This window comes from Micropterus dolomieu, linkage group LG23 (genome assembly GCF_021292245.1).
Source record: "Micropterus dolomieu isolate WLL.071019.BEF.003 ecotype Adirondacks linkage group LG23, ASM2129224v1, whole genome shotgun sequence".
Lineage (NCBI taxonomy): Eukaryota > Metazoa > Chordata > Actinopteri > Centrarchiformes > Centrarchidae > Micropterus > Micropterus dolomieu.
The window spans coordinates 34,226,819-34,244,285 of record NC_060172.1 but is presented as its reverse complement, the minus strand read 5'-3'; the positions used below and the strand labels follow the sequence as shown (position 1 = coordinate 34,244,285).

Here is a 17,467-nt window from a genome sequence, read left to right as displayed (position 1 = left end):
CCTTTATTAATTTAGTGACCAATGAAAAGCTTTCTTAATTTTTATGACACTGTTGAAAAATAGTTTTTCTGGGACTGGGCAACACTGATTACTTTACAAAAGCACAGCTGTACTCACTGATTTTACTGAGACTTTGAAATCACATTTGAAATATATTCTGGTTTTCTCTCTGATGTTCTCCCGCTGCTTTGCCTCAACTCTGTGATTTACGAGTTCCCCGTTGGACACATAGCTTTACTTGTTGCTGTAGCAAGTCAGCTAACTGCTGCTAACTACCTGCCATGATCTAATTAGCTTAGCTAGCCTGCAACTACTGGTCGAATTAGCTCTGCCTTTACTGTGAACTCAGAGCACTGGAGTGTGTGTTTAAGTTTACACCTTAAGCACTGGAGGTGCCTGGCTAGGAAATGTGGGAAGAGGCGCCGGGCGAGCAGGCAACAAAACTGCGCTCAGCAGCCTTCAAGTGAACACAACTTGAACAAGTCAGAACATAGACTCATTAGTTGACTCGGCCCCGTAGTGACAAGCGTCAAAAACGCCACCTTCGTACTGTATTCCCAGTGGTCAGAGTGGCCTCCATCGGTCTCGAAGGCTGTGCTCGGTCCCAGTTCCCGCTGTTCACTTTCTGGAAGCTGGAATCATGACGTGGTGGGAGCGTAAACACAGTCAACTACTGGCTACACGCCAATCAATATCTGCGATAGATCCCTCCCTTGTTGTGTGCTTTTACAGTAAACATGTAAATAGCAAATAGCACTCCTTGTGCTTAAAGTAATGTGTAATGTGTAATTCCCGTTTACTCCCCAACCCTGGTCTTTTGCTATCTGCTGTTCTTCAAATCTCTGCTGTTGACTCTTTTGACCTTTCATCCACAGACTGAACCGAACACAGGCAATCAGATCAATGGTGTCGTATAAAACTGCAGTAAAAGCACAGCTCTTCTGAACAAGGCACCTGAACCTGAAGGACACATTCATAACTTCTGCCAGATTCAGGAAAGCGAGCATTTTATTGACTCCTTCCTGCTGCTCCAGTAATTGAAGCAAGTGATAGCTGAGGAGCTCGCCATCCATAACATATTGAGGAGCCCTTCAGTATCTCTAGTAGGGCATTTTACCGTCTCATGAAAAGACGTTTGGAAGCTATTTATCAACGGCAACATCACTGAGGAGGTGCTTCACCTTGACGAACAGAGAGTAGTAGACATCCAAGGCAAACAGAGGGAAGAGATCGAACAAAATTAATTATTTTATTGGTCTGAGTCTTCTTTAGGGGAGAAAATATAACTTGGATGCGCTGGCTTGTGAACAAATTAATGTTCTTTCACAATTCAGTGTGTATAGCCTCCATGGCCACAGAGAGCCATGACAAATCTACCATCCAAGAGGGCTGGAAATGTTTGAGAGGGAGAGTTATTATATGACAGTCTGCTTTTTCGGGGGCGTGCTATATCTTTTCAAGGGCAGTCACAATTCATCCTCTGCAGGAGGCCAGGTGAGATGCAATGGATTTGATCTCTTGCATACAACCGAGCATCATAATTCTTTAGAAGACTCCACTTCTTGCTGGCACCTTCATGGACAGGAACAAGCAGCTTTATCCACACAAATTTTTCGAGAATGAGAAATCGATTTAAGGATTGGTTGATGTCGGAATGTGGCCAATGCTTATGAGAGATGCTTAAGAGTTTTTGACAGAGCCCTGGAACAGAAACAGGAAAGCATACAAATGAAAGCTGTTTGTGTTAAAGCTGACTAAAGAGTTGGAAAGACAGTTTTTTTACAACTGCTTACACACATTTTCAAAACTATGTCTCCTTTTTTAAAACTCTACACACACAATTCCCAAAACTGCTCACACATGCGAAATGCATGAAACACTGCATTCAAAATGCCATAAACACATCCCATTGGTATCAGATGGCAAACACGTTTTTCATAATAATAAATTATTGGATATACCATTTACACACTATTGTTCTAAATCTAAAGCTCTTTTGTCTTTCATAGGCTTATGTGTACATTAGAGTGAAAGTAATGTTCTAAGACGTGCTGAAAAGCACACTGTAAACACCAATACAATGTTGAAACAGAAAATATTTATTTGGCAAAACATTTCTGTTGTAACAGCAGCAATGTGTACAAAATATACAGCATACAAGAAAAGGAAACCATTCACATATACAAACTAAAAGTATAATTTTTACTTTTATTGCTAAAAATGAATACTTATTTTACAATATTGTACTGCTGAAATAACCATTAGATTGTTGCATACCTGTCCTAATTTCTGAAGGTTCAAATTATGGATGCCAGTGTAAAGCCACCCAAGCTGGGAAGGACTCTCAGTCCAGCTTCTCTCATTGTCAAACTGGTGATCACATAATCAATAAGTGTGGCCCTGATCTCATCAGTGATGGCTCTCCCTTCTTCTCTTCTTTGTCCTCGTGCTCTTCCTCCTCTTCTTCCAACTCTTCCTCCTTGAACTTGTCCTCATAGTCGTCCCCTGCCTCTCCCTCCTACTCTTCTTGCTCTCTGTCCATTGTTGGTATTCAGTGTTCAAAACAGGTAATTTGACCTTTGAGAGTAAATGTATAGGGCTACTGTATACTAAGGCAGTGATTGGTTAGTGATCAGTTAAGCAGTTAGTGTTTGCACATGTGAGGAGCGGGTGTGTGACCTGCTGAATAAGAGTAGCATTTTGATTTGTTGTGTTTTGAAAAGGAAAACAAGTCACTTCCTGTTAGATGTTTGTGTCTTAGGTAGAGAATTGTGTTTAGTGTTTTGAAAAAAGTGTTTTATGCAATTGAAAACTGAGTGAAAGGCTGAGAAATAGTTAGTGGTTTTGGAGGTTTTGCTCTTTGAGTGAGAGGTTTCAGAAATTTTGTGACATGTAAAGATTTTGTGTGGAAGCAGTTGTAAAAAACTGTAAAAGTATTTGTTTAACCCAGGGCCGGCCCGTGGCATAGGCGACATAGGCAGTAGTCTAGGGCGCAAAATGTCAGGGGGCGCCGCAAAAGAAGGTTTTCGATAGTAAGTGCACCTCGCGGCTCGCGCTGTGAGTCCAGACAGTTGTGACGAGTCGTGTCGTTGTGTAGAGTTTTGCGATTTAAAAATCTAAAATCTGAGGCGCAGCCTTGCTCTGTTTGGGAATGTGAGCTGCTGAAGTTAACGTGTGTGGATTTGTGGTGAGTGTTTTTTCCTGTTGGTTTGGGTTTCACATGCAACATGCAGTCTGTGCACTGTGTCGGTCAAACGCTCTAAAGGGGATAATTCCAGCGGAGCGGAGTATAGGGCAGGTAAACTTAAAAGATGTTATGAATCCTCATCAGATGATGACGTTAGTCTCTTAATATTACGTCTTTTTTTTTCGACAAGTCAGAGAACACAGATGTGGGAGAGATTGTGAATGTGCAGGAAGTTTTGAACATGAGCAGAAAACCTGCTAAAACAAAGGATTGAACCTGTGTCAGTTTTTAACTTTAATTAAAATGAACTTATTTGAGGTGAAAAGTTGCCACATGCACACCCCCATGCAAAAGACACAAAAGAGGAGGGAAGACTGAATCATGCCTGCATGTGTGCTGACTTAGCAGGGATTTTTATTAAATTAGAAAAGTTGATCTACAGTAGAAATATTTAAAAGCAATAGCTTCAGAATGTCTGAAAGCCTCACTGCATTATATTCTATACATTTTTTATATTTTGTATTGTCACCTGCTGCCTGAATTTTGTGTTACCCTTTACATAAATGAAGAATTTTCCACCATAAATTGAGGCAGAAAAGGCAGATATGTCACCAGAATGCCGGAAATGAAGTCCTCAATGCTTAAATTTTTCTGGGGGAGGACCCCCAAACCCTCCTCTTCATTTGAGTCATCTCCACTGTTGAAGCTAAACCAATGATCTTGCATTTCAAGAAATCTACCACATACTGCAATAAAACAGTCTCTGGGTTGACACACAGTTTCTGGAGGGGAATATGTTTGGTCTCCTAATTTAGGCTATGATGTTGAGGTTGACGAGTATGCTGATCATATTTATTCATTATTGACCATGATTACTGACTTGGCTTTTCATCTATACATGCTAAAATTGTGAGTTTGGCTGCTGAACGTTTAACACTAGAACCGCCAACGGGCCAAATTTACCCGCGGCTGTTTTTTGATTGTATGGATCTTTGTTTCAATATAATATTCAAGTCGCCCTGTCTCTGACTTTTCCTAAAAGTGTGTTATGTAGCACCCTCTATTGTTAAAAAATGTCAATATAAAGCCAGATTTAAAAAAAGTGCCAGCGGGTAAAATTTACCACTATAGAGAATAGTTCATGTCGTGCGTTTAGATAAACATGACATACATAAACAACATAAACTATGTTGCTATTTGCAACGCCTCTTCCACTACAGACATTACACTTGCTCAGCACAGTGAGTGAAGGAGAGTCTGATGGTGGGGCCTGAGCGATGTGTCCTGGGTTGATTCTGCCTCTGACGGGTCATTATCTGACAGCGATCCACTGGAATGAAGTAGCCTAAACATGCATAAAAGCCGCTGCTCATAGCTTTCGTGTAGGCTACATGATCATCAAAACTAATGCTGCAGTAGTCTAGTTTTTCCCTGCCATAGAGGTGTGTTCTGCGGTCCCTTAAAGACAGCGTGCAGCTCCCTCGTGTGCTTTTTGACCGGCTAGCCTATAACTTTTCCAGTAGCCTACTGTGTATTTTTTAGTAAAAGTGATAATTAAGCCTATACATTTTTCCGTTGGGTAAAAATCTACTATAAATTTTGGAATTGATAATAATCGTTTCTTTCGAATAAATAGCCTACTTTTATTTGGACATTCAAACTTTTGTAGCTATGTCTGGATGCCCAATGGAGTCCGAAAAAACAAGCAGAACAGTAAGAACTAGCCGTTATTATGAGGCTATTATTATTACCGCCTAAAAAACACTACAACAGTCAGTCGTTTTTGTAAATTGTATACTGCATTTAAATTCAGGCTGTGTTTAGAATCTAACTAGGCTATAACATCTATAACAGCGGCGAGTGGATGACATCAAAAGAGCCGTCGCGTGTGCCCTTCACAGATGCGCAGCGCAAGCGATCGACTTGCACGGTGAAGACAATGAATAGAATAGAAGAAAATCTCGCCTAGGGCACCAACATTACCAGGGCCGGCCCTGCCCCTTTTGATCCTCTGGGGGAAGTCGCCTTTAAACATCTGTCTCTGAAGACAGTGTTATTGCTGGCTTTGGCTTCCACAAAACAACATTCACGCACTCTTGGTGCATCCTTCATGCACTCAGTTTGCTCTGGGGGATGTCAGAGTGTCGATGAAGCCTAACCCTGCCTTTGTGCCCAAGGTGGTTGGCTCGTGCTCGCCCATTGACCTTAGGTCCCCTGAGGAGAAAAGGCTGCATGTGCTATGTCCTGCACTTTTACATGGACAGGACTAGGGGTGTAGTGGCTATCTTAATTGTTCGTAATTTTAAACTTCAACTAAACTTACTTCTGTTATCATAACCACATTGTATGAACGACGTAAGACAGTTTTACGCATTGAGTTGGCCCGGAGAGAACCAACGACGGTAAAACAACCGTGTTGCTCCGCCGTCCACACTCGTTTATTGTTTTTTCTTACCGCTTCCTTCAAACTTCAAAATAAGAGTTCCAATACAGAAGTTGCACCGAAGTACCAAAATAAACACAAGAATGACAGAGTACCAAATGTTATAACATAAACAAACTTGCTACTAACAAATGGCGCTTACATTCCGGCCCCTAATTGTTAATTCTGCAACATAACAATTACATCTTTGAAATTAAAGCGTCATTTCTCTCAGAATTAAGGATTCATCACTTGCACAAACAAAAACTTGTACTTAACCTTCTTAACCATAACAGTATATTTCAAATCTACATTCAATGAACTCAAAATGCACTTATAACATGTATTAACATCTTGCCTTATACAAAGGTATACTTATGGCACATATAACCTAAAAAATGCCTTCACTTAGTTTACTCCTCCATCTCAAGCAACACACATAATTTATGTATTGGCCTTTCCAAAATGCTAGATTTAGTTTTGACAAATACACGTCTCACATGTCCCTTTGAGTCAGAAAGTGTCCGTTCAACCTTTCCCATTAACCAGGAACTTCTTGGTGCACTGTCATCAACTATAAGGACAACATCTCCTGATTTCAGATTTCTCCTTGTTACTGTCCACTTCTGCCTCTCTTGCAACAGTGGCAAGTACTCTTTAGTCCATCGCTTCCAAAAGATGTCAGACAGGTACTGCACCTGTTTCCACCTCCTCTTGCCATACAAGTCCTCTCTGTCAAACAGTCCTGGTGGCAGCACAGGCTGGCCTTTAAGGAGAAGCAAATGGTTAGGTGAGAGTGCCTCCAAATCATTTGGGTCACTTGACACTCGTGTTATAGGTCTGCCATGAACAATCGCCTCGACTTCACACATCAATGTATAAAGACATTCGTCGTCGAGTGGCTGCTGTTTCAGAATATGGTTGAGGATTTTCCTCACAGAACGTATCTGTCTCTCCCAGATGCCACCAAAATGTGAACCTGTTGGCGGGTTGAACATCCAGGTAATGCCCTTCTGCATGAACATTTCTGAGATTTTTGAGTGGTTCCATCTTTGAATTGCCTCACGCATTTCTTTCTCTGCTCCCACTAGATTCGTTCCATTGTCTGATCTCACGACAGACACTTGACCTCTCCTAGCAACAAATCTCCTAAATGCGTTGATGCACGAGTCAGTTTCAAGTGTGTTGGCAACTTCGATGTGAATTGCTCTAACAGTGAGACAGGTGAACAATACACCATACCTTTTTACCATACTTCGCCCACGTTTCACTTCAAAGGGCCCAAAATAGTCTATGCCCACATTAGTGAAGGGTGGCTTGTCAGGCATTAGGCGATCTTGTGGCAAATTTGCCATCCTCTGTTCTCCAGGTTTAGTTGAAATCTTTTTACATGGTACACACTTTGACAATATTTTTCTAACAGCAGAGTTTGCTTGCGGGATCCAGAATCTCTCTCTCAGCCGGGATAGCATGTAATTTCTCCCACAATGTCCTGTTTCTTTGTGGATATGTCTGAGGATCAACGTGGAGACATGATGATCTTTAGGAAGTATCACAGGATGTTTAACATCTGCTGGCAGTGCAGACCAATGCAGTCTTCCACCAACCCGTAAAATCCCGTCTTGGACAACAGGATCAAGCTTGACAATGTGACTGCTTCCTTTAAGTCTGTCACCTTTCTGAAGAGCTTTAAATTCGTCGCTAAAGCATTGATTTTGACAAAACTTGATAATCTCAACTTCTGCTGTAACAAAATCTTCAGTGGTGAGCAAAGACCCCTTGACAGTTGACTTGAACTGTTGCATTCTGTGTGTAACCATTTCAGTTTTCTTCTCATGACTTAAATGATGACTTAATTGTGATGTGATAAGCTTGTGGTGTGCGCTCAGATTTTGAAGCAGTTTTTTTAACCTTCATCAAATAATCATAATTTCAATCCGTGAAACTGCCCTTTTTAAACAATGCCACTCTGAGTAATAACAAATGAGCTTGTTAAGTGGATTCTCATGCACGTTCATGGCAGTTACACATTCTGCTTCTTTCACTTCAGCATCATCTTTCTGTATGTCTTTCATGTCTGGTGAAACTGGCCAGTGTTTCCTGTCCTTTGTCAAAAACTCTGGCCCACCAATCCAGCTTTGACACATTTTGAATGTTTCTGCAGGCGTTCCTCGTGACGCGTGGTCAGCGGGATTCAATTCTGAATTAACATACGTCCACTGACTTGGCTCTGTGTTGTCTCTAATGAGTGACACGGTTTGCAACAAATGTTTTAAATCTCAGATTTTCCCTGGCGATGTACTTTAACACTGTAGTACTATCACACCAAAACACAGATTCTTCAAGCTGCATGTGCAGCTCCTTTCTCATGAGTCGATCCAGTTTTACAGCAACAGCAGACGCTGTTAGCTCCAGCCTCGGAATTGTTGTTTGTTTCAATGGTGCCACTCTGGACTTGCCGATGATGAACGAACAGTGAACTTCTCCGTCTTTATTCGTCATGCGAAGGTAGGAAACAACTCCGTAACCTTTCTCACTCGCGTCTGCGAAATTATGCAACTGCGCAGATGTCATGGTTCCAAAGCCTGTCGGTTTCAGACATCTATTCACGGTAAAACCATGAAGCCTTGTCAGGTCTGAAAGCCACAACAATATCCTTCGAGCCAGTTCTGCAGGGATGTCTTCCTCCCAGGTGACTTTCATGCCACACAGCTCCTGCAAGATCATCTTTGCTGGAAGAATGACAGGTGACAGAAACCCTAAAGGATCATATATCGCACTTACAAATGAGAGGATACCTCGTCTTGTCTGTGATGTTGGTTTTGCATTTATCCTGACCTTAAATACGTCTGACTCACTACACCAGGTCACTCCTAGTACTCGCTCCTCAGGTAATGCATCATGACTAAGATCCAAGTCTTTGACCTCTTTAGCCCTTTCTGTGTCAGGAATGGAAGCAAGAACAACTCTGCTGTTGCTCATCCACTTCGTTAAGTGAAATCCTCCGCTCTCACACAGTGCTGTCAAGTCCCTGACCATAGCACATGCTTGGATTTCATCTGACACTGACAACAGACAATCGTCTACATAAAAATTGTTCAACACTGCTGCAACTGCAGCAGGAGCCATGTTTTCCTTAGCATCTTCAGCCGTCTTCCTCAGCGCGAAGTTTGCACAGCTGGGGGAGGATGTGGCCCCAAACAAGTGAACCACCATTTTGTATTCTTGCAGAGGTTTCGTCAAGTTTCCCTCCGGCCACCAGAGGAAGCGCAGCAGGTCACTATCCTCAGGTGGTACACGTACTTGGTGGTACATAGCTTCTATATCTGACATTAAAGCTACATGATCTTGCCTGAATCGTGTTAAAACCCCGATTAGTGAGTTAGTTAAATCTGGACCCTGAAGAAGCTCTCTGTTTAGTGACTTGCCTTGATATGATGCTGCACAGTCAAAAACTACACGGAGCTTTCCTTTTTGGGGGTGGTAAACCCCGTGATGAGGTATATACCAGACCCTCCCATTGTCAGACTGGGTCTCTTCATCTGGTACCGGGACAGCATAGCCTTTGCTCAACAGGTCAGACATGAAGCTTTGATATTCACTGTGAAAGTCTTTGTTTTTGACAAGTTTTCTTTTCAGGTTTTCTGCTCTCTGCACAACTACACTGCGGTTGTTAGGCATCTTGACGTATCTGTTTTTCAGGGGAAGTCCTATGGTATGGTGACCATCAACCCTTTTTGCTGTTTCACTAACACAGTCCATAAACTGAACGTCTTCTCTTGATATTTCCTGTTTTTCCTCACTGGCCTTTTCAGGAAAATCATGATTAAACTGCTGTACCAACAGGTTCTCCACACTAGCAATAGAAATGCGATTCACAGAAACACTGGGAATACTCTCAGATGCAGTGTTGCAACTGTCTCTCCTGAGAGGACCTTGCAAATGTGGCCAGTTTTCCAAATCTTCAGGCACTGGAATGTTCTCTTTGGACACAGGAATATCTTTGTGGGTGTAGATCTCAGGTATGTCAATGTAAATGTTCTCTTTCAAACCACACACCTCTAGTCCTTTAATATGGTAGCTTGACTCCAACTTTTCCTGTCCCATCGTGCGAAGCAGGATTTGAGTTCTCCTGCCTTCCATGTTGAGCTGTCTCATCAAGCTCTCTGTGCAGAAAGTGGCTTGACTTCCATTATCCATGAATGCATAAGTCTGAATGATCTTATTGCTCTTCTTTGATTTGACATACACAGGTACAATCGACAGCACACAACTGTCTTTTCCGGCCACAGTAGCTCCACAAATTCCACCTGAAATGTGTGCTATTGCACCAGTCTCTGTGTTTTCAGCAGTGTCTTTCTGCCCGCTTTCTGCAGCTACATCATCCTTTTCTTTTGAGAAGTGGAGCATGCTTGGGTGTTTCTAAGAACAATATTCACATGAAGCTCTTTTCTTACAGTCTTTGCTCAGATGTCCTTGTGTCAAGCATGCAAAACACAAACCCTTTCCTTTAAGAAACTCTAACCTTGGTTTCTGATTTTTTGACATTCTGCAATTATGTGTTGTTTTTTTACAATATACACAAGGCTTCTGGAAGGCACTGATGTTGCAACGGAATGAGTTTCTACCATTGTCTGGTGGCCTTTCAATTGCTGTAGGTGCAACACTTGTAGAAAATGCACTCCCCTTTGGCCTGGATGATTTTGTCGCTTCCACATTTACATATTTTCCCTTATCTTCAGCATCCTTTATGTCACCGAAAACAGGATCCACAGCTATTTTAGCTTGTCTGTTTATGAACATGACTAAATCTGAAAACTTTGCTCTTGTACCACGTTTTTCTTGAATGTCAAATGCAGAAACTCTCCACATTTCTCTCATTTTGTACGGTAACTTGGAGACAATGTTTCTGAGGTTAGTGGGACTGTCCATTTCTGTAAGTTGGGTAATGTCTTGCGTGGCGTTGTTACATCCAGTGAGGAACAAAGAGTAACTCTGAAGGGCCTTGCCGTCATCTGGTTTTATTTGTGGCCAGCAAAATGCTCTACTCATATAGGCAGTTGCGATTTTTAGTTCATTGCCATAGTGATAAGTTAGCAACTTCCTCGCCTCACTATAACCTTGATAGGGACTCATATGTAGGCAACTTCTGACTAAGTCCCTGGGTTCCCCTCTGGTAAACTGCTCTAGGTAATATAACCTGTCACTGTCACTATCAGCTTTGTCATGAATGGTATGATCAAATGCTCTTATGAAAGCTTTGAACTCAAGTGGATCACCACTGAAAAGAGGCACATCTCTCTGGGGCAAATGTGACAGTCTTTGCTGTTTGACTAACATCTCAGTGATATCATTTTGTTTCAACATCACTTCACACAGATTTACTGGACTTCTGTTAACATAAGATTGTGTGTCAGTTTCTTGTTTCTTGTTGAAGATCATCTGCCTTTAATTGACCAATGCTCATAATTTACCATAGGCTGTTGGTTATGTAGCTGTGGCATTCCTGGTAAAACAGTCTCAGGATGAATACCTACATCACCTTTGCAGTTGTCATACTCACTGTTTTCCAACACTTGTATTTTTGCTGTAGAAGCAGCAATAGCTATCTCAAGCTCAAGTTGTTCCTTCTTTGCCTTCTGCACCTAACTGAGCTCGTTGTGCTTTTGTCTGCAGACTTCCTCTCCGCTGGTGTGGCAGCCACAGACACGCTGTCATACGGACTCACATCCCCCTGATGTTGTTGCCTTGATGTAGCTATCGATGTTTTAACATCAGTTATGAAAATGCTGAACTGTTCCATTTTTGGCTTGAACCAATACATCTGATCAGCATCGTGTTCATCGTCAGGTAACAGCAACAGTACATCATCATTTGAATGAGTAAACTCTTCTAGCAGTTTTGAGGATTCATTTAAATGTTCATCAACAATGTCTGGATTTTCATTATCTTTCATTAGTCTTTCAATCTTGTTTCTTTTTGATGTTAACTGTGACGACTTGGATCGTCTTGCACCTATAAGCCTGCTCACTTGTTCTTCCAGACCCTTTTCGGTGTACCTTGGCGCCCTCTTCTGGCTAATCCGGCTGCAGCAGCTCTGAGCTCTTGACTTTACATCGTGTGAATCGTCCGCCATTATGGCTGTAAACACAACTTCTAGTTCGACAAATGTTCACAAATGATGGTCTATGATATAAAGCTCACCAGGCTTTCGTAAAGAATATCATCTTCTGAAGACCAAAACATTCTAGTCGTCTTATTCTCACAAGAAGTTGGGCAGCACCCTCATTTTGGCACGCTTCTGCGGCATAACAGCATTCTTTACTTTTTCACAACTCTTGTCCTCATGTTTCCTTTTGACTTCTTTCCTGCAGTTCTTTGGGCACTTATCTGCAGCTTTACTCTTGTCTATGTCTGTTCTTGGGAAGTTGGTGGTGGCTCTCCAGGTTGTTTTACTGGCCGCGCCGCCAGTAGTGGGAGCCCCGCCAAGCACCGCGGCAGCTTCCGCAGCCCCGCCAGCCGCGCCAGCGGTAGCCGCGCTGGGCACCGCGGCAGCGGCCGACGCCGCAACATCTCCCTGCTCTCTTAAAATGTTTTTCGGGAATGAGCGAATTAGATGGCCCTCTGCACCACAGCCAAAACATTTCATGGTTTCCGAAGTTGCAAAAACCATGTAATTAAATCCGTCCACATTGAAATTAAAAGATAAATTATTTTCTGCCGAGTTGTTCTTTAGCACCATAAAAACCTGTCTTCTGTGACAAACAACGTGTTTTAACAATGGAGACTTACAGCCCAGGGACACCATCTTGATGGGGGACACCACCTGTCCATACCTGGATAGCTCTTTTAACAATAAGTCATTTTTTAAGAACGGGGGAATGTTAATAATTCCCCCTTTTTCTACCACATCGTTTACTTTGTCAGTGTGATCTAAAAACACAATAGCTCCGTTCATGCGGGAGGCAGACTTAATGCTGCCATAACCCACCACCTCTCCCACCGCTAAACTCGCCTCCTCCACCGAGCAGCTGACAGCCGGCACCAACTTCACTGCATGTCGGCGTGTCAGCTTCAGAAAATCCACTTCCACATCTACAACGGGCATGGTGCCCAGCCAGGCTGGAAGCACCGCCACCAACAAACACAACCACAACAGACAAAACTCTTAACTAACACGATATAAAGAGACAAAAAACAAACATAAACATATAAGTTTGAAAACTCACTCAACGCAGCGTTCACCACACCACCACTCACGCGCCTTCCACTCAGAGAGAGAGAGAGAGAGAGAGAGAGAGAGAGAGAGAGAGAGAGAGGAACAGAGAGAAAGAGAAAGAAGGATGGAAGGAGAGAGAGAGGGGATGGAGGCAGCCTACACAATATACACACAGAGGTACAGACAGTAAAGGTGATGTTGCTATAGCCTGAATTAATAATGGTACATGGTATTTATAGTAGTGTTAATGATAATAATCATAATGTTAATGATTATAACAACAATAATAACAATAGGACTAGTAACAATAATTGTAGCAGAGGGTGTCGAGCAGGAACACGGGGGCAGCAGGTGACTCGCAACCACAGATCCAGACTCCACAGCTCCAGAGCCAGAAAACCTGCAGGAAGTGATAGGAGGAGAGAGGAGAGGGACGAGAAAGCACAAGACTACGGGAAAGGGGAGAAGTCAAGTTAGTAACATGCATTAATGGGATGAGGTTGCATACAGAGGGAGAGAAAGAAGAGGAGAGAGGAGCTCATTGCATCATGGGAAGTCCCCCGGCAGTCTAGGCCTATAGCAGCATAACTAAGGGATGGTTCAGGACTCACCTGAGCCAGCCCTAACTATAAGCTTTATCAAAGAGGAAAGTCTTAAGCCTACTCTTAAATGTGGAGATGGTGTCTGCCTCCTGAACCCAAACTGGAACCTGGTTCCACAGGAGAGGAGCTTGATAGCTGAACGCTCTGGCCCCCATTCTACTTTTGGAGACTCTAGGAACCACAAGCAACCCTGCATTCTGGGAGCGCAGTGCTCTGGTGGGGTAGTAAGGTACTATGAGCTCTTTAAGATAAGATGGTGTCTGACCATTAAGAGCTTTGTAGGTAAGAATAATGATTTTAAATTTTACTGGAAGCCAATGCAGAGAAGCTAAAACAGGAGAAATGTGATCTCTTTTCCTGGTTCCTGTCAGAACACGTGCTGCAGCATTCTGGATCAGCTGAAGAGTCTTAATGGACTTTTTCGAGCAGCCTGATAATAAGGAATTGCAGTAATCCAGCCTAGAAGTAACAAATGCATGGACTAGTTTTTCTGCATCATTTTTAGACAGGATGTTCCTGATTTGCAATATTACGAAGGTGAAAAAAGGCGGTCGTTGAAATTTGCTTAATGTGAGACTTAAACGACATGTCCTGATCAAAGATAACTCCAAGATTCCTCACAGTGGTGCTGGAGACCAGGGCGATGCCATCCAGGGAAACTATATCTTTAGATAATGCGTCACGGAGGTGCTTAGGCCCCAGAACAATAACTTCAGTTTTATCCGAGTTTAACATTAGTAAATTACAGGTCATCCAGGATTTAACATCTTTGACAACTTCAACACATTTGAAGTTTAGCTAACTGATGAGTTTCATCTAGCTTGATCGATAGATATAACTGAGTATCATCTGCATAACAATGAAATATTATTGCCTAAAGGAAGCATATATAAAGTGAAGAGGATTGGTCTGAGCACAGATCCTTGTGGAACTCCATGACTAACTTTGGCATGCATGGAGGACTCATCATTAACATGTACAAACTGAAATCGATCTGAGAAATAGGACTTAAACCAGCTTAGAGCGGTTCCTTTAATGCCAATGAAATGTTTCAGTCTCTATGATGGTCAATGGTTACAAAAGCAACGCTAAGATCTAATAAAACACACAGCTGTTTGGCGACTGCTTTCTCCAGGAACTTAGAGAGAAATAGAAGGTTAGATATAGGTCTATAGTTTGCTAAAACATGTGGATCAAGGTTGGTCTTTTTCAGAAGAGGTTTAATTACAGTTACTTTAAAGTACTGTGGTACAGAGGGAATGAAAAGCGCTGTGAGATAACTGTTGTTGTGATTTAGCGCTATATAAATAAATTTTAATTGAATTGAACTGGTACATAGCCTGTTGATAAAGATAGATTGATCATATCTAGTAGAGAAGTGCTGACTAAGGGTAAAACTTCTTTAAGCAACCTAGTCGGGGTGGGGTCTAAGAGGCAGGTTGATGGTTTGGATGAAGAAATTATTGAAGTTAGTTGGTAAAGATAGAGGGAAGCAAAGCAGTCTAAACATATATCTGGTTTTATAGCTGTTTCTAAGATTCCTGAGTTTAGAATTTTATCATTAAAGAAGCTCATGAAGTCGTAACTACTGAGAGCTATGGGAATACTTGGCTCAATAGAGCTGTGACTCTGTCAGCCTGGCTACAGTGCTGAAAAGAAACCATTCCTCTTTTAATGATGAGTACTACGCTGCTCTGGCATTAAGACTATCTTGTCAAATTAAACGAGAATTTTCCAGTTTGGTGGAACGCCAATTCCTCTCAAGTTTCCGCACTATTTGCTTTAATTAGCGAGTTTCAGTATTATACTATGGAGCTAACAGTCTTTGTTTGATTATTTTCTTTTTTAGAGGGGCAACAGAGTCGAGTGTCATTCGCAGCGAGCCTGCAGCACTATCAACAAGATGATCGATTTGGGAGGGACTGAAATTAACATAGGAGTCCTCCGTTACTTTGTGATCTGATAATGAATTTAGAGCTGATGGAATCAGACAAACATCTTGCATATAAATATTTGCCCAATGGCGTGTAGTACTGCAATACAAACTCAAAAGTTATCAAAAAGTGGTCAGATAAAGAGGGATTCTGTGGGAACACTATTAAATTAAGTTCAATTTCAATACCGTATACCAGAACAAGGTCGAGGGTGTGATTAAAACGGTGAGTCGGTTCATGAACACTCTGAGAGAAGCCAATGGAATCTAACAGAGAGATAAACGCAGTACTGAAGCTGTCGTTCTTAACGTCCACATGAATATTAAAATCCCCTACAATAATAACTTTGTCCGTTTTAAGGAGTAAAGTTGACAAAAACTCTGCAAATTCAGATAAGAATTAAGAGTATGGACCCGGTGCTCTGTACACTATAACGAATTGAATTGGTTGCAGTGATTTCCAACTTGGGTGGACGTAATCACAAAAGAATATCTTTTGTACACACTATAGTGAATAAATCCTTTGATGAGCCAAGCTAAAGTTTCCTTCTGAGTGAGATTAAAGTGAGAAAAATGTCTTACCATGCACATGGTTGCAAAACAAATGGGGAATAAAATGTAAGTGGAACCTGCTGGCAGTTACAAAATGTAAAGCTCAGCAGGCACTGATTGTTTTGATGCTGCACCCCCTTTTCTACCTAGGAACTGCTTTATATTTTAGGCTGAGCACCTTATTGGAAAGCACACATGCAGCCTTTTTTCTTACATTGAAGAGTCACATTTTCATAGTCAAAATTTTTATTTACAATCTTATAATTATAGACTATTATAATTTTCATAGAAAAGACTACAGTATATTTCAATAAAAGTTAGTAGGTGGACTTCTGATCTTCGATTCATTTGTTACATAAATATAATTTGTCATATACTAAGCACTTGTGAGAAGTTGAATTGTTGCTGCAATTCTCTTACAGACGTGTATTTTTCAAAATGTCTCCTTACAATCCTGACAACTTTTAAAAAGCAAATAATCAGTCACAAGCAGAATAGCTTCAAACGTTTGTTTTATTTGTAATTCATAAGCAGAGGTATATTAAAAACACCCTGAGAGAGGATGGATAAAGAGATTTTATTCCAATCCAGAGAAATTGACTCTCCAAGCAGGATATTTTACACAGTTTATGAAAGCAGAGGAAAGTTGATGTAGATGTCAGTCTGTTGTACAAAACATTATTTGAGTTCAGTACTGAGTGAGGTTTCTATGGTTACTCTGCAATGATTTGTGTTAGGTTTTATTGATTCGACTATACACTGATTTTTAGGATAAACACTGAGAAGATAGTAAAGGTGTGTTGCTCAATTTGGCACAGTCACACAGAAAGTTTAACATCCATTATTGACAGTTTTTCCAATAAGGTAAACAAATATGTTCTAAAGGACTCTGGCTGTGTTTGGCTGGCCTGACCACCCTGAAAAGTCCATGTGTAACCCTAACTCAGTCTTTATAACGCACCTCTGCTCTGAGTTCATTTGTGATGTAGTTCAGCAACGCAGCAGTGACCTGCTGCTGGAGAGTGGCGTTGCCCATCACGAGGGATACGAGCTGGGCCGCGTCCGTCCAGTTTAGGTTGCCTAAGACGGCAACAATGTCATTATAGAGCTTCTCTTGCTGGGTAGGGGGCAACTCCATCAGGATCTGAGGCAGAGGCCTGAACTGACCGCTTGTCATCCAGCTGCCCAACAGACCACCTACTGCTCCACCTGATACAGACACAGAGAGGGTGGAGGGGTAGAGTTACTGTGTGAGTATAAATTGAATATAAGCATGTACTAGTATGAAGTAAATCTGAAGCAACGACAACTGAAAACAATTCAAGGATAAAGGATAAGTCTGGTGATGACTGATATTTTTCATCCCATGAAAAAGACCCAAACCAACAATAATTTGATCCTACTAACATGTAGTATGGCCGATGATGTTTAGAGAGCTGACATCAAAACAAAGAAAAGTCAAGTATAATTCCATTATTCCATGCAGAGTACAATCTAATACATGTTGTCTCAGCCAGTAACAGGTTGTTTTACGAGGAACTGTTATTAATGA

The 17,467-nt window shown here is 41.7% G+C and overlaps 1 protein-coding gene and 1 long non-coding RNA gene across 3 annotated transcripts in view; one reads left to right on the top strand and one right to left on the bottom strand.

Annotated features, from left to right (window-relative positions):
* The window catches only part of LOC123962907, a 30,430-nt gene that overhangs the window by 8,813 nt on the left and 4,150 nt on the right, over positions 1-17,467 (top strand). The gene's annotated exons all lie outside the window — the stretch shown is intronic.
* LOC123962903 (protein C19orf12 homolog) lies at positions 16,411-17,159 on the bottom strand. The gene has a single exon (XM_046039399.1). It carries the CDS (start codon positions 17,090-17,092, stop codon positions 16,859-16,861), a length of 234 nt encoding a protein of 77 aa, XP_045895355.1. The 5' UTR covers positions 17,093-17,159; the 3' UTR covers positions 16,411-16,858.

Bases quoted from the DNA above. Each gene is read 5' to 3' on its own strand.
- LOC123962903 (XM_046039399.1), bottom strand. From the start codon at position 17,092: ATGACAAGCGGTCAGTTCAGGCCTCTGCCTCAGATCCTGATGGAGTTG.